At 46.9% G+C, this 14,891-nt stretch overlaps 1 protein-coding gene across 1 annotated transcript in view; it reads right to left on the bottom strand.

The window, feature by feature from the left end:
• Pkd1l3 (polycystin 1 like 3, transient receptor potential channel interacting) overlaps positions 1-14,891 on the bottom strand; it is a 56,839-nt gene that overhangs the window by 25,349 nt on the left and 16,599 nt on the right. Inside the window, exons 9-18 of the mRNA XM_028768487.1 lie at positions 13,931-14,041; positions 13,009-13,136; positions 12,793-12,919; positions 11,560-11,688; positions 10,864-11,095; positions 8,991-9,184; positions 5,875-6,105; positions 4,314-4,415; positions 3,155-3,333; positions 1,076-1,222 (exon numbers count right to left, since the gene is read on the bottom strand). Coding sequence (XP_028624320.1) covers positions 1,076-1,222; positions 3,155-3,333; positions 4,314-4,415; positions 5,875-6,105; positions 8,991-9,184; positions 10,864-11,095; positions 11,560-11,688; positions 12,793-12,919; positions 13,009-13,136; positions 13,931-14,041 — 1,580 coding nt within the window. The remainder of the gene's footprint in view (positions 1-1,075; positions 1,223-3,154; positions 3,334-4,313; positions 4,416-5,874; positions 6,106-8,990; positions 9,185-10,863; positions 11,096-11,559; positions 11,689-12,792; positions 12,920-13,008; positions 13,137-13,930; positions 14,042-14,891) is intronic.

Genomic DNA, 14,891 nt, shown 5'->3' on the forward strand with positions numbered 1-14,891 from the left:
TGCCTGTCTATTTATTTTGCATGTGTGTGGGTGCACATGTGTTGTATCAAGTGTGGGGAGTTCAGAGGCTAGCTTGTAAGGGGTCAATCCTCTCCTCATGCTATGTGGGTTCCAGGGACTGAACTCATGCTTTGGAGGGGTGATTTCTTCTGTAGCAATTGAATGGGAGGGGCTCCTAAGAAGTAACAGAAGCTTTGGTCCTACCACAGAGTGGAGAAGGGGACATTCCTGAGAAAAGGTCACAGGCTGTGGGACTGCGTAAGGGTATCCTGGATCATGGTGGAGCAGGTGTCTAGAACCCCGAGACTCTGTAGATTCTAGATGGGATTCTACATGAGAACCGACAGGAGTTTGGCGCCCCCCAGAACCCAGAATCCTGAAAAGCAGTCTCGGTCTCCATAGAATTACATAGGCCAGGCTATAGGCCTCAGGCCCTAGGGATTTACATACTAATGAAGGCCAGAGGGCAGAGCAAATTAAACATGCCTCCCCCAGATCCTCCCCCAATCCTCCCCCTTCCTCCCTCCCTATATAACTCGAGACTGCCCTGAGTTTTTGGGGGTATGCCTAGATCCGTCGTCTATCATCCGCCATGACAATAAACCCTTTTGGAACCAAGGACTTCCTCATGTTACTGGGGCCTGTCGCTGCCAAGGCCCCCAGGCCGCTGGAACTATAGAGTTCCCCCCCCTCCGAATGTGGGACCCGCCACAGCGGTGGAAGCCCCTCCGGGGCCACCGCACCGCTGTGGCGGGCTTTTTAAATTTTCCCCATAATGGGCCACTTTGGTTTCCATTTAGCCATTTTATGTAAGCTCCCATGCTTGGTCTCTTACAACCACTAACTTTGGTCCAAGGGGGGGGAAATGTCAAGAAAAGCCCAGCACAGTGAATCAAAGGACTGATGGGAAGACAACGAGGAAGAGGAGGAGGTAGCTGAAATCTATTCCTCAGATCTTAGGTTCGAGCCTCTTCACAACTACATCTGTTTTTTTGTTTTTTTAAACAAATGTGTGTGAGCTTTCTGTGTATACGTGCTACAGAAGTTTGCACTGCCAGGGATGTCTCAACTATACCTGAAGGAAGAGAGCTTGCTTCTGGAGGCTGGTGTGAACACCCTGTCACGCTCGCAGTTGCCCAAGTCCACGGCCAGCCAACAATCGCACTGGAAATGCCATTTCTTCTTCCCAGTCATGTCACTGACGATCACCCGGCTTACATACCTGCAGTCAGATAAGGATCCTCAGGTTAGGAAGGTGTGCAGGGAACGCTTGCTGTGTGAGAAGTCGCCTTGCACTTACACTGAGCACCGACATTAGTAACGGAGGCTTTGTAAGGCAAGAAAGCGAGGTGAGCTAAGCCCCCCTGCTGCCCTCAGGAAGTTCATGTCCAAGGTGCTGACGGCAAACTTTACTCTCCGAGAATTTTGATGTGCGCATGCGCAAGAGCATGCGCACGCACATCTTTAAGCTTTGTTCCACGTGTGATAATGACCCATTACTTCTTAAAGTGTCTCACATGCCTCCATTTTTCATCATTGGTATTCAACATTCATACTAATGACTTCTCACCCCCTATCTGGGTCTGCAGCTGTATTAGAACTATAGACCCTCAGATCTTTGACTCAATCCTCTTCCCAACTATATACATTTTGGTTTTTTAATGTGTGTGTTTTGTGTGTAATAGTGTGTGTGCATGTTGCAGTGTGCATATGGAGTTCAGAAAACAGCCTTGGGTATCAGTCCTCTCCTCCTATCTTCTTTGAGACAGGGTCCCTTGCACATGGCTGCATCCACTAGGGATTCTCCTTCCCGCATCCCATTGTGCTAGAGGAGTTCAGGGAAGACAAATGCATGCTACTACACCTGGATGTCTGTGGGTTTGGGGGATTCAAACTCAAGTCGTTGCACTTGCATGGCCACAGAGCCACCTCCCCAGCCCCTCAGCTATGGCGCTTTTAAACTGTATCTAAAATATAGAAGAGCAACCAAACGGTGCATAGAGCACTTGGCCCTGTTGAGAGGTGTGACGCACAGCACAGTGATTGGGGCCTTCGGACGGTACGTCTGTAACTGTTTTAGGGTGCCATAAACCACAACCCGTGTATAAGACGGCGAACTTAATTAGTCACTATTGTGTGCGTTCTGACCATTCCACTGACTAGCCTCTCTTACAGTTCTCTCCACCTCTCTGGATCTCTCTATTCTTTGAGGCAGAACAATCAAATATTGAAATTAGGACAGTTAGTAACTCCACAATGGCTTCTAAGTGTTCAAGTGAGAATCTTACATAAGCCTCTTTCTTTAAATCAAGAACCAGGAATGATTAGGCTCAGCGGAGAAGGCATTCAAAGCTGAGATAGGCAGAGCAGTCGTACTCAGTTTGCCAAAATGAAGCCAGCTTGAGAACACAGAGGAAAAGGTCTGGAAGGAAATTGAGATCACTAGCCTCAAGGGCACCTAGATGAGAAAGCAGAACCAGTTTCATGTGATAACAGAGAAGGTTGTTGTATTCTGGGCAACATCAGACCAGTTACAAAGTTCCCAAAAAGGGAGCCAAGCAACATTGTAACCTTCTTCAGTTCTCTGAAGGCTTCCCAAGGCCCTGCAGTAGCAGGAGAGGCCGAGGCTGGCAGACTGGCATTGCTGTTTACAGGGAGAAGCTGCTCCTGAACATGGCAGTGCAAAGGGAAGGGGCAGGACTAACGTAGAAGATGTGGAAGAGAATCCAGAAGACCCAGCTAATCCCCTGGATGAAGAGGGCGGCACTCAACGGGTACTCAGTGTAGTGCTGTACTGGAAGAAGCCATCTTGGATTTTCCTAGCAGAGAAGAAAAGTCAGTGCTCAGGATCCGTGCTGCTGGTGGCCAGAAGTGGTAGCAAATGCTAATTTCCCATTCTAAAAAGCTTAGGGTCCTGGGGAATTAGATTGAATCTCTTCTTCCTGAGCTCTGTAGACGGTTCAGCAAAGCCTGGATGCCTGCACATCCAGTTACGACAACTCCAGAACCCACATGGTGGAAGGGAAGAATTGACTTTCACATCATCCCTTAATCTCCATACATGTGTGAGTAGTGTGCACATACAACATAAATAAATGTAAAATAAAGTAGAAAAAAAAAGATATAAGTGAGCCAGTATGGGGCAGGTACTTACCAAGAAGGGCTGTCACCGGAATTGTCATGCCACAGCCGAAGGCCATGCAGGTCCCCCAGCCAGGATCCAGTGGAAAGAAGGAAAACATCCAGTGCTCCACGCTCAAAAACAATCTTCTCTGGGTCACAAAGGTGGTGGGGCTCGCTGTGTCCCTCTGAGCCATAGAGAGTGATAACGACCTAGGACGCAATGAGGAAAGATGAAAAAAAACGAGGCGCTGTAAGTAGGAGAAGCTAAGGTGGGAGGAGTAAGGAGAGGAAGAGGAGGAGTTGGGAGAGGAAGAGAAAAAAGGAAGAGGAGGAGCTAGAGAGGGCAGAGATGTAGGAGGATGGAGAACCACACAGGTATGGAGAGCAGTCGTGGGGAACAACTTATAAACTTATAATTAGGTTAGCTAATTGGGATACAACTCTCTTTGTATGGGCATCTTGTTATTAATCATTATCAAACATATAAAGCCTTTGATTAATCTTAAGAATTAGAGTCTCTTTCTCTTACTGGGCCCTCATGGATGGTGGAATGGTCTGGGCAATGCCCTGCCTTGCGGAGACAGCATGGAAGATTGGCAGAGCCATCTCTCACACGCTGGCATCTAGTGGGTGGCAGGGCTGGTGTTTCTGGCAGGCCAGTTCTAGCTGCAGCGCGCTCGTGGCCTCAGGCGAGAAACATGGCGGCTGGGCTAGGCAGAGCCCCTGCATGAACCAGAGGCCAGTTTAATTAATTACTTCAGCCGGGTGGTGGTGGCGCACGCCTTTAATCTCAGCACTTGGGAGGCAGAGGCAGGCGGATTTCTGAGTTCGAGGCCAGCCTGGTCTACAGAGTGAGCTCCAGGACAGCCAGGGCTATACAGAGAAACCCTGCCTCGAAAAACCAAAAATAAATAAATAAATAAATAAATAAATAAATAAATAAATAAATAAAAGTTATTACTTCAACACTGTAACACCGTGCCTTTGGGTTTTTCTTGAGCAGAAGGAAGCATCCATTAGATGTGAGACAAGTCCAGAGGGTTCCTCACATTACACAATAAGCCTAGGCAGTGCCAATCCTGGTGATTCCTTTTAAAGCATTATTGGACACCAAGACACTGTCAAGTTAAGAGTATGCTAAAGACACACTTTGCAGAAGACACACAGTAATAAGCTGGGGCTCTGCTAACCTTGGCTGTGGTAGCAGCCCTCCTCCGATACCCAGTGTAGACCTGGATAAGGTAGTGGAATGCAGAGCTGGGGTCGCTGTCAGCCAGGACTGTTACCTTCACCTGCAGGAAGAGCAGAAGCCATGAGCTTGCTAGGTCTCTCCTCAGGACAGTTCTAGCTGGGGACAGGCTTCTCTGTGGCAGTTTTGGGACCCCAATGGGAAGCACGGGGAGGTGGTGTCAGCAAGGCAAGCACACAGGCCAGCAAAGTGACCAGAGGGCTGAGGTCTGAAACTCCAGGGTCTGTCTCTAAATGAAAACATCCCCAGGATGAGTTGGCTGGGCCTTGGGCATAGCACTTGGGAAGGAGGAGCATACAGGGCGGAGGATGCCAGGGAAACTGGAGTTTTAGATAAACAATAAAGGCCATGGGCCTGCTGAAGATTCACCTACTGTTCATATGAAATGCAAATTAAATTGCTTTCTTGCTTTTTATTTACTAAAGCTGGCAAAACTTCACCCAGGACAATAATAAATGCATGCTCCTCTTCTAAAACGTCAAGTATAAACAAGAAGAGGCTGAAGTGTAGCTATTGGTAGAGCCCTTGCCTAGCATGTGTAAGGCCCGGAAATAAAAAGAGTAACACAAAAATAAAAAATATATAAAACAGAAATTAGGAAAAAGATGCCCAATAATTTAACTGCTGTTTGTTTTGTTTTATTTTTGTTTTGTTTTTGTCTTTGCTAGGTGTGGTGGCATCTGGAAGGCGAACAGAGGAGGGTCTCTGTGGGCTTGAGGCTAGCCTGAGCTGTGTAGTGAGTTTCAGGCCAGCCAGGACTGCACAGTGAGACCTTGTCTAAATTTTTTTTTTTTACCTAGCCAAGTATGGTGGCTCACATGTGTAATCCTAGTAGCATTTGAAAATTACTGTTATATCAAGGCCAGCCTGGGCTATACAATGTGTTTTTGGGGTCAGTTGCTGGGATCTTGTCTTTAAAACATTTTAGCATTTATTTATGTGTGTGCAGTGTCGGGCACAGATGTGCCATGACACACAAGGAGAGAGCAGAGAGCAACTTGCTATTCTCTCCTCCCAACATGTGTATCCTGGGGATTGAACTCAGGTCAGCAGGCTTGGTGGCAAGTGCCTTTGCCCACTGAGCCATCCTGCCAGCCCCAGAAGACAATTTTTTACTAGTTTTCTGTATACTGCAGTTATATTATTATAAACTATAATAATTTATAATTATATATTGGCTTGGTATAACTTTGTCTAGTGTATAAGGTGAGGTAAATATGGGTCTGATTTCAGTTGAGCTCCTATGGCAGACATTTTCTGGTGTATTTCTGATCTGTGCGACTCCTGTGAAGATCCTACCTTGGCACCAAAACCAGAGCAAAACAAAACCAAAAAAACCAAAAACCAAACAAAACCCCACTTTGTTTTGAGACAATAGGTATGTAGAGAGATTTAACACAGCCCCACTGGACTTCCTCTGCTCGTTGCCCCACAGTCTCTGCTTCCCCTAGGCAGTTGATGCACTCGACACACCGTGGCCTTTGGGACCCAATCCTTCTCACCTTCTGCGTATCTGCTCGATCCTTCCTCCAAGCCCACACGGCTAAGAGGATATAGAATCCTAGGAGGCTGGCCAGCAACGACACCCCGACAGGGTTGTTGGTCACATGAAGAAGCAGTTTGATGGTGTTTCCTACATCCACCGTCCTGGGCACGATGAAGAAGTCGCTGCTGAAGAAGGTCAAGTGGTCACAGAGACACTGGGTCTTTAAGATGGTGCTCTTCGGCCCCACCTGGAAGTCGATTGAAGACCCAAATTGTAAGGTAGAGTGACAAGGAGTGACAGACGAGCAGAGAATGGGGACACAGACAGCCATGAGACAGAAAAGGACTCAAAGGTTTTATATGTATATATGTATATGCATATATGTCTATATGTATTTATATATACTATATGTATATAATATATTTATATACAATATATTTATAATATGTATATTCTATAACATATAATATACTATATATTAATACAACATGCATTTATAATATAAATATTTATATTATAACATTTATATATTTTATACCCTTTTTAAATTTTATTGGATATTTTATTTATCGACATTTCAAATGTTTTCTCCTTTCCCAGTTTCCCCTCCAGAAACCCCCTATCCCATCTTCCCTCCCCCTGCTTCTATGAGGGTGCTCACCCACCCACCCACTCCTGCCTCTCCACCCTGGCATTCCCCTACACTGAGGCATCGGGCCTTCACAGGACCAAGGAGCCTCTCCTCCTGTTGATGTCTGACAAGGCCATCCTCTGTTACATATGCGGCTGGAGCCATAGGTCCCTCCATGTGTACTCTTTGGTTGGTGGTTTAGTCCCTTGGAGCTCTGGACACATTATATATCCATTTATAACATAGACATATTAACTTATTTATCGTGTGGGTATGTGTCAAAGAACAACTTGCAGGAGTGAGTTCTCCCTTTCTACCCACACGGGTTCTAGGCACTGAACTCAGGCTATCAAGCTGGGCAGCCGTGGTATATGGAGTCTTCTTCACTGATGTTACCGATGTATTACTGCATCTCTAGTCTCTAACATGGGCCTCTCATGTGTAAGGTATCACGAAGTATGACTTGAAAGATCCAGGACTGTGGCTTCCCACAATAGAGGATGGTGAGGGGACCACAGATGGCTTCTATTATTCCTGAGTGTTTTATTATTTTTAAAACTCTGAAGGAGGGGCCAGGTGCGATGGTGCCCACCTGCGATCCCAGCGTTCAGGAGGCAGAAGCAGGTGGATCTTGATGAGACTTGGGACAGCTTGGGCTACATAATTAGAACCTGTCTCAAATAAAACAACAGTGAAACACAACAAAACTTTAAAAATAAACCCTGAATTAAGAAAATAACAACTTTGCTAAAGCTGAATGGTATGTTTAAAACTTCTAAAATATTTCTTGTAATTTTCCACATGACATAACATTTCTTTGTGATGTTTATTTTAAAGTTGTACCAATAACTGAATAAAGGGTGCTACCGATGCATGTTTGATTGGTGCATGGAAAGACTATAACGTGGGCTCAGTGGCAGGGTGCTTACCTAGCAAGAGTGAAACCATAGGACTGATTTCCGCCGGAAATATTACCTCTATGACTTTATTCCCTAATTCTGCTGCATGTGGCTAAGCCCTGGCTTCTCAGTCCCTACTCCAGCCTGGGAAAACCTCTCTCCTTGTACTGGGAGAGACAGCATCACAGAGTGCTTCATGGAGCAGACACATCCCAATGGTTCCTCCATCAGTGCTTACGTCCTGAGAGCATAAACATTCTTAAGTCTGCTCCTCAATGCATGGTTTCCTCAAGACATGGTGTGGCACTGCCTGGGTCATCCACAGCCAGCACTGCAGACTGTGCTTTTGACAAACTCCCCCTTGGGGGAGATCTGCCTGAGAAGTAACTGCCCAGAGATTACTGCTTAGGGCAGTTGCTTTCTTAAGAATCCTGTTTTTTCCTTGCTGTACTCAGATTTTTCTTTTTTTAAAGACAGGGTCTCACTATGTAGCCCAGGCTGGCCTTGAACTTATGATTCTCCTCGTCTGCTTCCTGAGTGCTGGGATTAAACACACACACCACCACAGCCAGATCCAGTCTCAGACCTTTGAAGAACAGCTTCAGGATTCCCAGGGCCTCGCATCAGTGTGGTGTTTCTGAAGCAGACATTAGATCAGGCCAGCGCCCACGGGATCAAGAATGTGCAAGCTGGGTGTGGAAATGAATACCGTAACCCCAACATTCAGGGAGGTCAGAGCAGGAAGATCAAGAACTGGAGGTCAACCTTGGCTATGTAGTGAGAGGTAGGTAGGATGCTTCTGAAAGGATTAGACACCAGGAACAAAATGCTGACTATAAATGTGATCATCTGTCCTTGCCTGCCTGGCACGTACAAGAATCTACACTGCATATATTCTTTCTCTCTCTCTCTCTCTCTCTCTCTCTCTCTCTCTCTCTCTCTCTATCTCTCTCTCAATCTCTCTCTCTCTCAATCTCTCTCTCAATCTCTCTCTCTCTCTCTCTCTCTCAATCTCTCTCTCTCTCTCTTTCTCTCTCTCTCTCTCCCTCTGTCCCTCCCTCCCTCCCTCCCTCCCTCTGTCTCTCTCTCTGGCTTTCTTTTATTTTTTATTTATGTGTGTGTGCTTGAGGAGTCCAGAAGAAGGCATTGGATCTCCTGGAGCTAGACTTACAGGTGGTGGCCGTGAGCCACCATGTAGGTGCAGGGAACTGAAGTTGGATCCTCTGAAAGAGCAGGGGATGCTCTTAACTCTCGACTCCTGTCATAACAGATTCCCAACTGGAAGAGGTGGAGGCTTGTTTCGTTTTCGTTGCCGGATATTTAGCACACAGCTTCCACCTCGGCTCTCTAGCTCTCAGCTATCAACTTGCCCCGCACTGTCACTGCCTGCAGCTGTGTCCGGATGGGAATTAGAAGAGCACAGCACCCGCAGCTGTTCTAGAGATATACCTACCCTGATACCACGGGCCACCCTCCTTTATGGTCCTAGGCTGATTTGCTTCCCTTCAGATTCGCGTTGTTTCTGGTCTATCCCCAAAAATGGAAGAGGGAGGGGTGCAGCGGAGGTCTCGGAGAGGCCCCGCCCCCGCCCCGCCCCCTTACTTGGCATCCGTCGCTCTTCCATGTCCTGTTGTATCTGTCCCAGAAATAGCACTGGGTGACAGCTGTGACCACTGAGACCAGGACGGGGGTGCTCTGTGTTGTCTCTGTACTTTTATTCGCCACGGCCATTATGTAGTAGGTGCCAATCCCATACCACAGGCTCTCCGGTGTCAGCACCCATGTGTACTCCTCATCTTAGGACCAAGAAGAATGCTGGGTTATATTCCCAAAGGGCTAAGACCCCGTCAGATCCACACTATTATTATTCATTACTATTATCTTACAATTGAGGCTAGGAGTCTAGCACCGGTGCAAGAGAGACTGGCGACACATCCTCAACTCAGAACCAGACACACTCCAGTCAAGGGGACAGTATGAGATCTTGTCTAGTTAGGGTGTCCTTTGCTGTGAAGAGACCCCGTGACCAAGGCAACTCTTATAAAAGACAACATTTAATTGGGGCTGGCTTTGTTTCAGATGTTCAGTCCATCATCATCACGGCAGGAAGCGTGGCAGCCTGCAGGCAGACGTGGTGCTGGAGAGGTAGCTGAGAGTTCTACATTTTGATCAGAAAGCAACCAGGAGACACTGACTTCTGCACTGGGTGAAGGTTGAGCATAGGACCTCAAAGCCTACTCAGACAGTGATTGACTTCCTCCAACAAGGCCACACCCACTCCAACAAGACCACACCTACTCCAGGAAGGCCACACCTCCTAATGGTAGCACTTCCCATGGGCCAAGCATATTCAAACCACCACAGGAATCATTTCCTTTAGATACATGCTCATTTAGGTCTAATGAATTGGAATGCACTATGAATTCTAGAGAAAAAAAAAAACAAGAAACCGGCACACATGGGCTGTGTGGTGGTTTGAATGAGAATGGCCCCTTTAGGCTAACATATCTGAATGCTTGGTCATCAGGGAGTGGCATTACTTGAGAAGGATTAGGCGGTGTGGCCTTCATTGTTGGTGGGAGTGTGTCCCTGTGGTGGGCTTTGATGTTTTAAAAGCCCAAGCCAGGCCCAGTCTCTCTTTCTTCCAGCTGTCTGTGGATCTGGATGAAGAACTCTCAGCTACTTCTCCAGCACCACGTCTACCTGCAAACTGCCATGCTCCCTGCTGAGCATACCGAGCATACTCCCTACCGAGGTGATAATGGACTAAACTCCTGAAACTATAAGACAGCCCCAACTAAATGCTTTCTTTATAAGGGTAGCTGTGGTCGTTCACAACAATAGGATGCTAAGACTGTGGGAAATGCAGCTCAGTGATAAAAGTGCTTGTGTAGTATATATGAAGGCCTGGGTTTGATCCCCAGCAATAATAAACCCATCATAGTGATACAAATCCTAGCACTTGAGAGATGGAGGCAGGAGATCAGAAGCTCAGCACCAACCTTGGCTATGTGGTGAGCTTGAGGCTATTTTGGGCTACATAAGACACTTTTAAAAAATGGCTTAGAGCTTGCTCAGCAGTTGAAGTGAAGTGCTTGCCTTGCAAGCAAGAGGATCAGAGTTCAGATCCCCAGAAGCTATATAAATACTGGGTAGATATGGCAACCTGCCCCTAATCCCAGCCTTGGAAGGTAGAGGGATCCCTAAGGAAGGTGGCTACCAGGACTGAACACCTTGGCAAGCTCTGGGTCTGATTGAGACACCTCACTTCAAAGAATATAGTATAAGAGTGATTGACGAAGGTCACTGTCAGAACCCCCCCAATCCCCCTCTTTCACACTCCCTGCCCCCATGATACATGCAGGTGCTTGAAAAACATCATCACCCATCTCAGTGGTGCACTGGCCCTGTCATCCTACATGCATGTTCTACCACAGAGCTACCTCCCTGCAGGCATCTGATGGCTGATAGATACCTTTCTGCCACACCTGGTCCCTCGGCAGGCTGACGTTGAGATAGAAGTGAGTGTGGGCCGGCTGGTCCTGGAAGCCCAGGTAGAGTGTCATTAGGAGGGGACTTTCGGGCTCGATGGTCACAATGAGGGTTTTCTCCAAGGAAGTGATATTCACAGAGATTGTGAACCGGTCTGTACTTGTGTTCAGGTTGGTCGGCTGGGTCTCCATGCTGTCGTTTCTCCAGAGCACGATCTAGAAAGGGAGACAGTTAATCCTCCAGGTTAAGACAGGCCTTTCTGTTTTCCTTGTAGTGGAGGTAACGGAATTCCTGAGGCTTCTTCATTGGGTCTTAGTAGGCAACACAAAGCCAGTGATTAGTGGAGGCTGTACAGCCTTAGATGGCTTCTTCTGAGATTGAATTAGGTCTGTCTTTGTGAAGGTTCCTGAGATGTGTAACTAAATACCAGCCCTGACATGAATCTCTCCTTTTTTTTTTGTAAAACAGGGTCTCACGGCGTAGCCTTTCTGGCATAGAGGGCTCACAATGCAACCTGGTTGGCCTTGAACCCACAGAAGTTGCTTCTCTCTGCCTTCTGAGTGCTGGGATTAAACCCATGTGCCATGTACTTAGCTCCGACATGCATCGGAAATGCTAAGTTGTTGTATCTTCCCATCCTCTATCCCAGCATGCGCTGTTTCCACTGAGATACTTGTACCTCAATGTCTTCTGTTAAATCTCGGACTTGGATCGGCTGGTAACCAGAGCTCAGCAGTACATTTCCAACGCTTCCAACAATGTTCCTGTCATCTGACGTCTCAAAAGGGTTGAAAGCCAGACCTGTTACCTGCAGAGGAAGCAAATTCCAGTGCCTCCAATGGCCAGCCCAGTTGTTCATAGAGGATCCTCTCCAATGGATTACAAGGTAGCAGTTATAAATTAAATGCTGGCGTCCCCAAGGGTGTGTTAGGTGAAGGGTGTTAAACATTGTAACGCTGATGAGAAACAATGAAAGTCGGGCCTGCACTTGGGGCCCTCAAAATGATTTCCGCACCTCTGCTCTTTTACAGTAGGGAGTAAGAATTCTACCGTGTAACACTGTGTAGTTTTCTTTTTCTTCTCACTGAACTAGTTATGATTCAGATAATCCCAACTTTGCCAGTAGAGATGTTGAGATCAACTCAAATCACAACCCAGAAACTAAGGGAAAGTCGTATATCTGTTGAATGCTCCCAAGCTCCCTACTGGACTTTTCTGAGACTTGTAAAATAGCAATATATTGTAATACAGCTGAATTCACAGCAATCCTCCTCCTCCTGCCTCTCAAGGGCTAGGACAACAGACATCTCCCATCAAACCTAGCTATATACTAGATTGTGTGTGTGTGTGTACACATGTGTGTGCATGTGTGTGTTACATGCATCTGAGTACGTAGGTGCAGGAGTTTATGCCAATGAGCAGGCATATAGAGGTCAGAGAAGGACACTAGGTATCTTCCTCTACTGCTCTCTGTCTGGGATTCTCACTGAAATGGAAGCTTGTGGTTTGGGCTAGGCTGGCTGGCCAGTGAACGCTAATCTGCCTGACTCTGCATCACAAAGCTAAGGTTATAGGCACACACAGCCATGCCCACACTTATAAGGGTGCTGGGGATTCAAACTCAGGTCCTCTTATTGACAGAGAATGTGTTCTTACCCGCTGAGCCACCTCCACATCCCTCACTAGATCATTTTAAGAGGCCTTTCTCCTCTCAGTGTGAAAAAATAAATTAGTGTCCATGGTCTTTCCTCACACTCTCTCCCCTACATCCTCACACGGCCATCCCACTCCCACACCGATTCATTCCTTCCTTCCTATCTCCATCCCACAGCACTTCATTCATTCCTATCTCAGCCTCACTTATTCCTATCTCAGTCTCACTCATTCCTATCTCAGTCTGGTTCATACTCACTTGAAGGTTCACTCCTGGGTGTTTATTCAAGAGTTCCTTCAGCGCTTCTGCTGACGGGAAGCCCAACCTCAAAGGTGCAGGCTCACCCAGAGTGTAGGTGCTCAAAGGCAACGTCGACACATTTTGGCTGAAAGGATTTAGATGCACATCACTTTCTGAATGCCCTCTAAAAGTCAAAATCAAAATGAAACGTCCCCAGCCCTCTAGCCTGTTAACCTGCTCAGCACCAGAGTAGCAGTGGAAGAGGCCAGGGTCACTGCCGACTGAGGGCACAGACTTCGTTGGCAAAATGCTCTGTGGATCTCCCCCAGGGCCATCAGGGATGTCTCCAGCATGTCTTCAACCTGCATTTGGAGCAAGATTCCTTGTGATCTGTGGACTGACAGTGACATGGTTCGGATAGGGATACAAGCGGGACAGGGATTTTCATAGTGGTGTAAAGAAGGGAGACAGAGTGAACTTTGAAGTCTTACAGAAGTATTCAGAGTCTAATATCTTTGCATGAACTAAGTGGGGCAGCCAATGGAATATATATATTTTACCCCATACTGGTGAAAGAAACCACTCTTATCTCAAAGGGGATGAGAGAGTCTATTCTGGAGCTGACTATGAGTGACCAGGGTCCAGGACACAGACTCAGGTTATCCAAATTCCATGTTCCATCACGGTAAGAGTTTCCTCAAGTTTTCAACAGTGTAGAACAAATAAAGTTGTAAATGAGGCGGCTTTCAAACACTTGGTGGGAACATTGGGTAGGGTGGGTTAAAGAAATTGAGGGAACTCCATTCTGTGGGTCTCAGATGCTATCTGATACCATTCTTGGCTTTTTGGTTAGTGGGAGCTAGGTGTCTTTTGGGAACATTTCAAAGGATTTACCCAATGGTCACTTAGATGCTAGGTCACATACAGACAGCAAAGGCTATTTAGAGGGTTGATGATGGCTCAAGACAATCTGTCTCTGAACTTGTTCCATTCTGAACTCTCCGCAACCACTGAAGTTCTGATTGGTTTCTCAGCCTCGTGGACGGTTTAGTGTGAGGAGGTTTTGTTCAGACCCTAAATGAGGTTTCCTCAATTCCCTTGTGTTAGTCGCTTCTTTGGAAGGGGGAGGACAAGGTCTCCGGTACGCCGGGCTGACCTCAAACTCACTCCGTAGTCTCATATCACTTGGAAACTCCTCCATATCACTTGGAGTTTCAGATCCCCCTGTGCCGATCCCAAATGTAGTGTACGCTCCATCTGTGGGGTGCTGTGGATGGAACAGAAGTGTCCTGCAGCACAGGCAAGGGCTTCACCAGCTGAGCTAGCTGCAGCCTCAGCACCACGATGAGTGTCTGAAAACAGCTCTATTGAGATGAAACTTCCAAATGTGGTAGAGCCCGCCCACTCAGACTGTGTACATTTTATATCTACATAGGAAACCAATAACACAACTTAGCTTTTAAATTCAATCCCCTAAAATAAACTGGTCTAGTCCAGCTTCCAAAGATCTGATGCTTCTGGACATTTCACAAGGTGAACTACAGTATGACAGGACGCTCCTGAGGGCTACACATGCTGTATCGTGTGTCCGTACTTATTTCCCTCGTGTGGATGACTTGTCTCTGTGTGACCATGCTGTGCTTTATTTATCCACTGTCCAGATCATGCACAGTTGGGCTGTTTTCCACTTTGGCTCTTCCTCTATCTAAGAAATCTGCGTTTGAACGTGTCTTTGTGTGGACTTGCTTTTTCCATTCTGTATTTAATACCAATGAGCAGAGTCGCTAGGAGACACGGCCAGTGTGTTTCTAACATTCGTGGGACTGCTGCACTATTTCACAACACAATTTATGATGGATATAATTTCTCAGCCTCCTTGCTAATACTATTATTGCCTCTCTCTCTCTCTCCCTCTCATTCTCTCTCTCTCTCTCTCTCTCTCTCTCTCTCTCTCTCTCTCTCTCTGTCTTCCTCCTTCCCTCATGTTGACTATAAAAAGAGTTTCATAGCTCAGGCTAGCCTTAAACTCTGTGCTGCCTAGGGTAACCTTGAACCCCTATGTGTATCTGCCTCTGCCTCTCTGCCTCTCTGCCTCTCTGCCTCTCTGCCTCTCTGCC

This window comes from Grammomys surdaster, unplaced genomic scaffold, assembly GCF_004785775.1.
Source record: "Grammomys surdaster isolate TR1022 unplaced genomic scaffold, NIH_TR_1.0 187, whole genome shotgun sequence".
Classification (NCBI taxonomy): Eukaryota; Metazoa; Chordata; class Mammalia; order Rodentia; family Muridae; genus Grammomys; species Grammomys surdaster.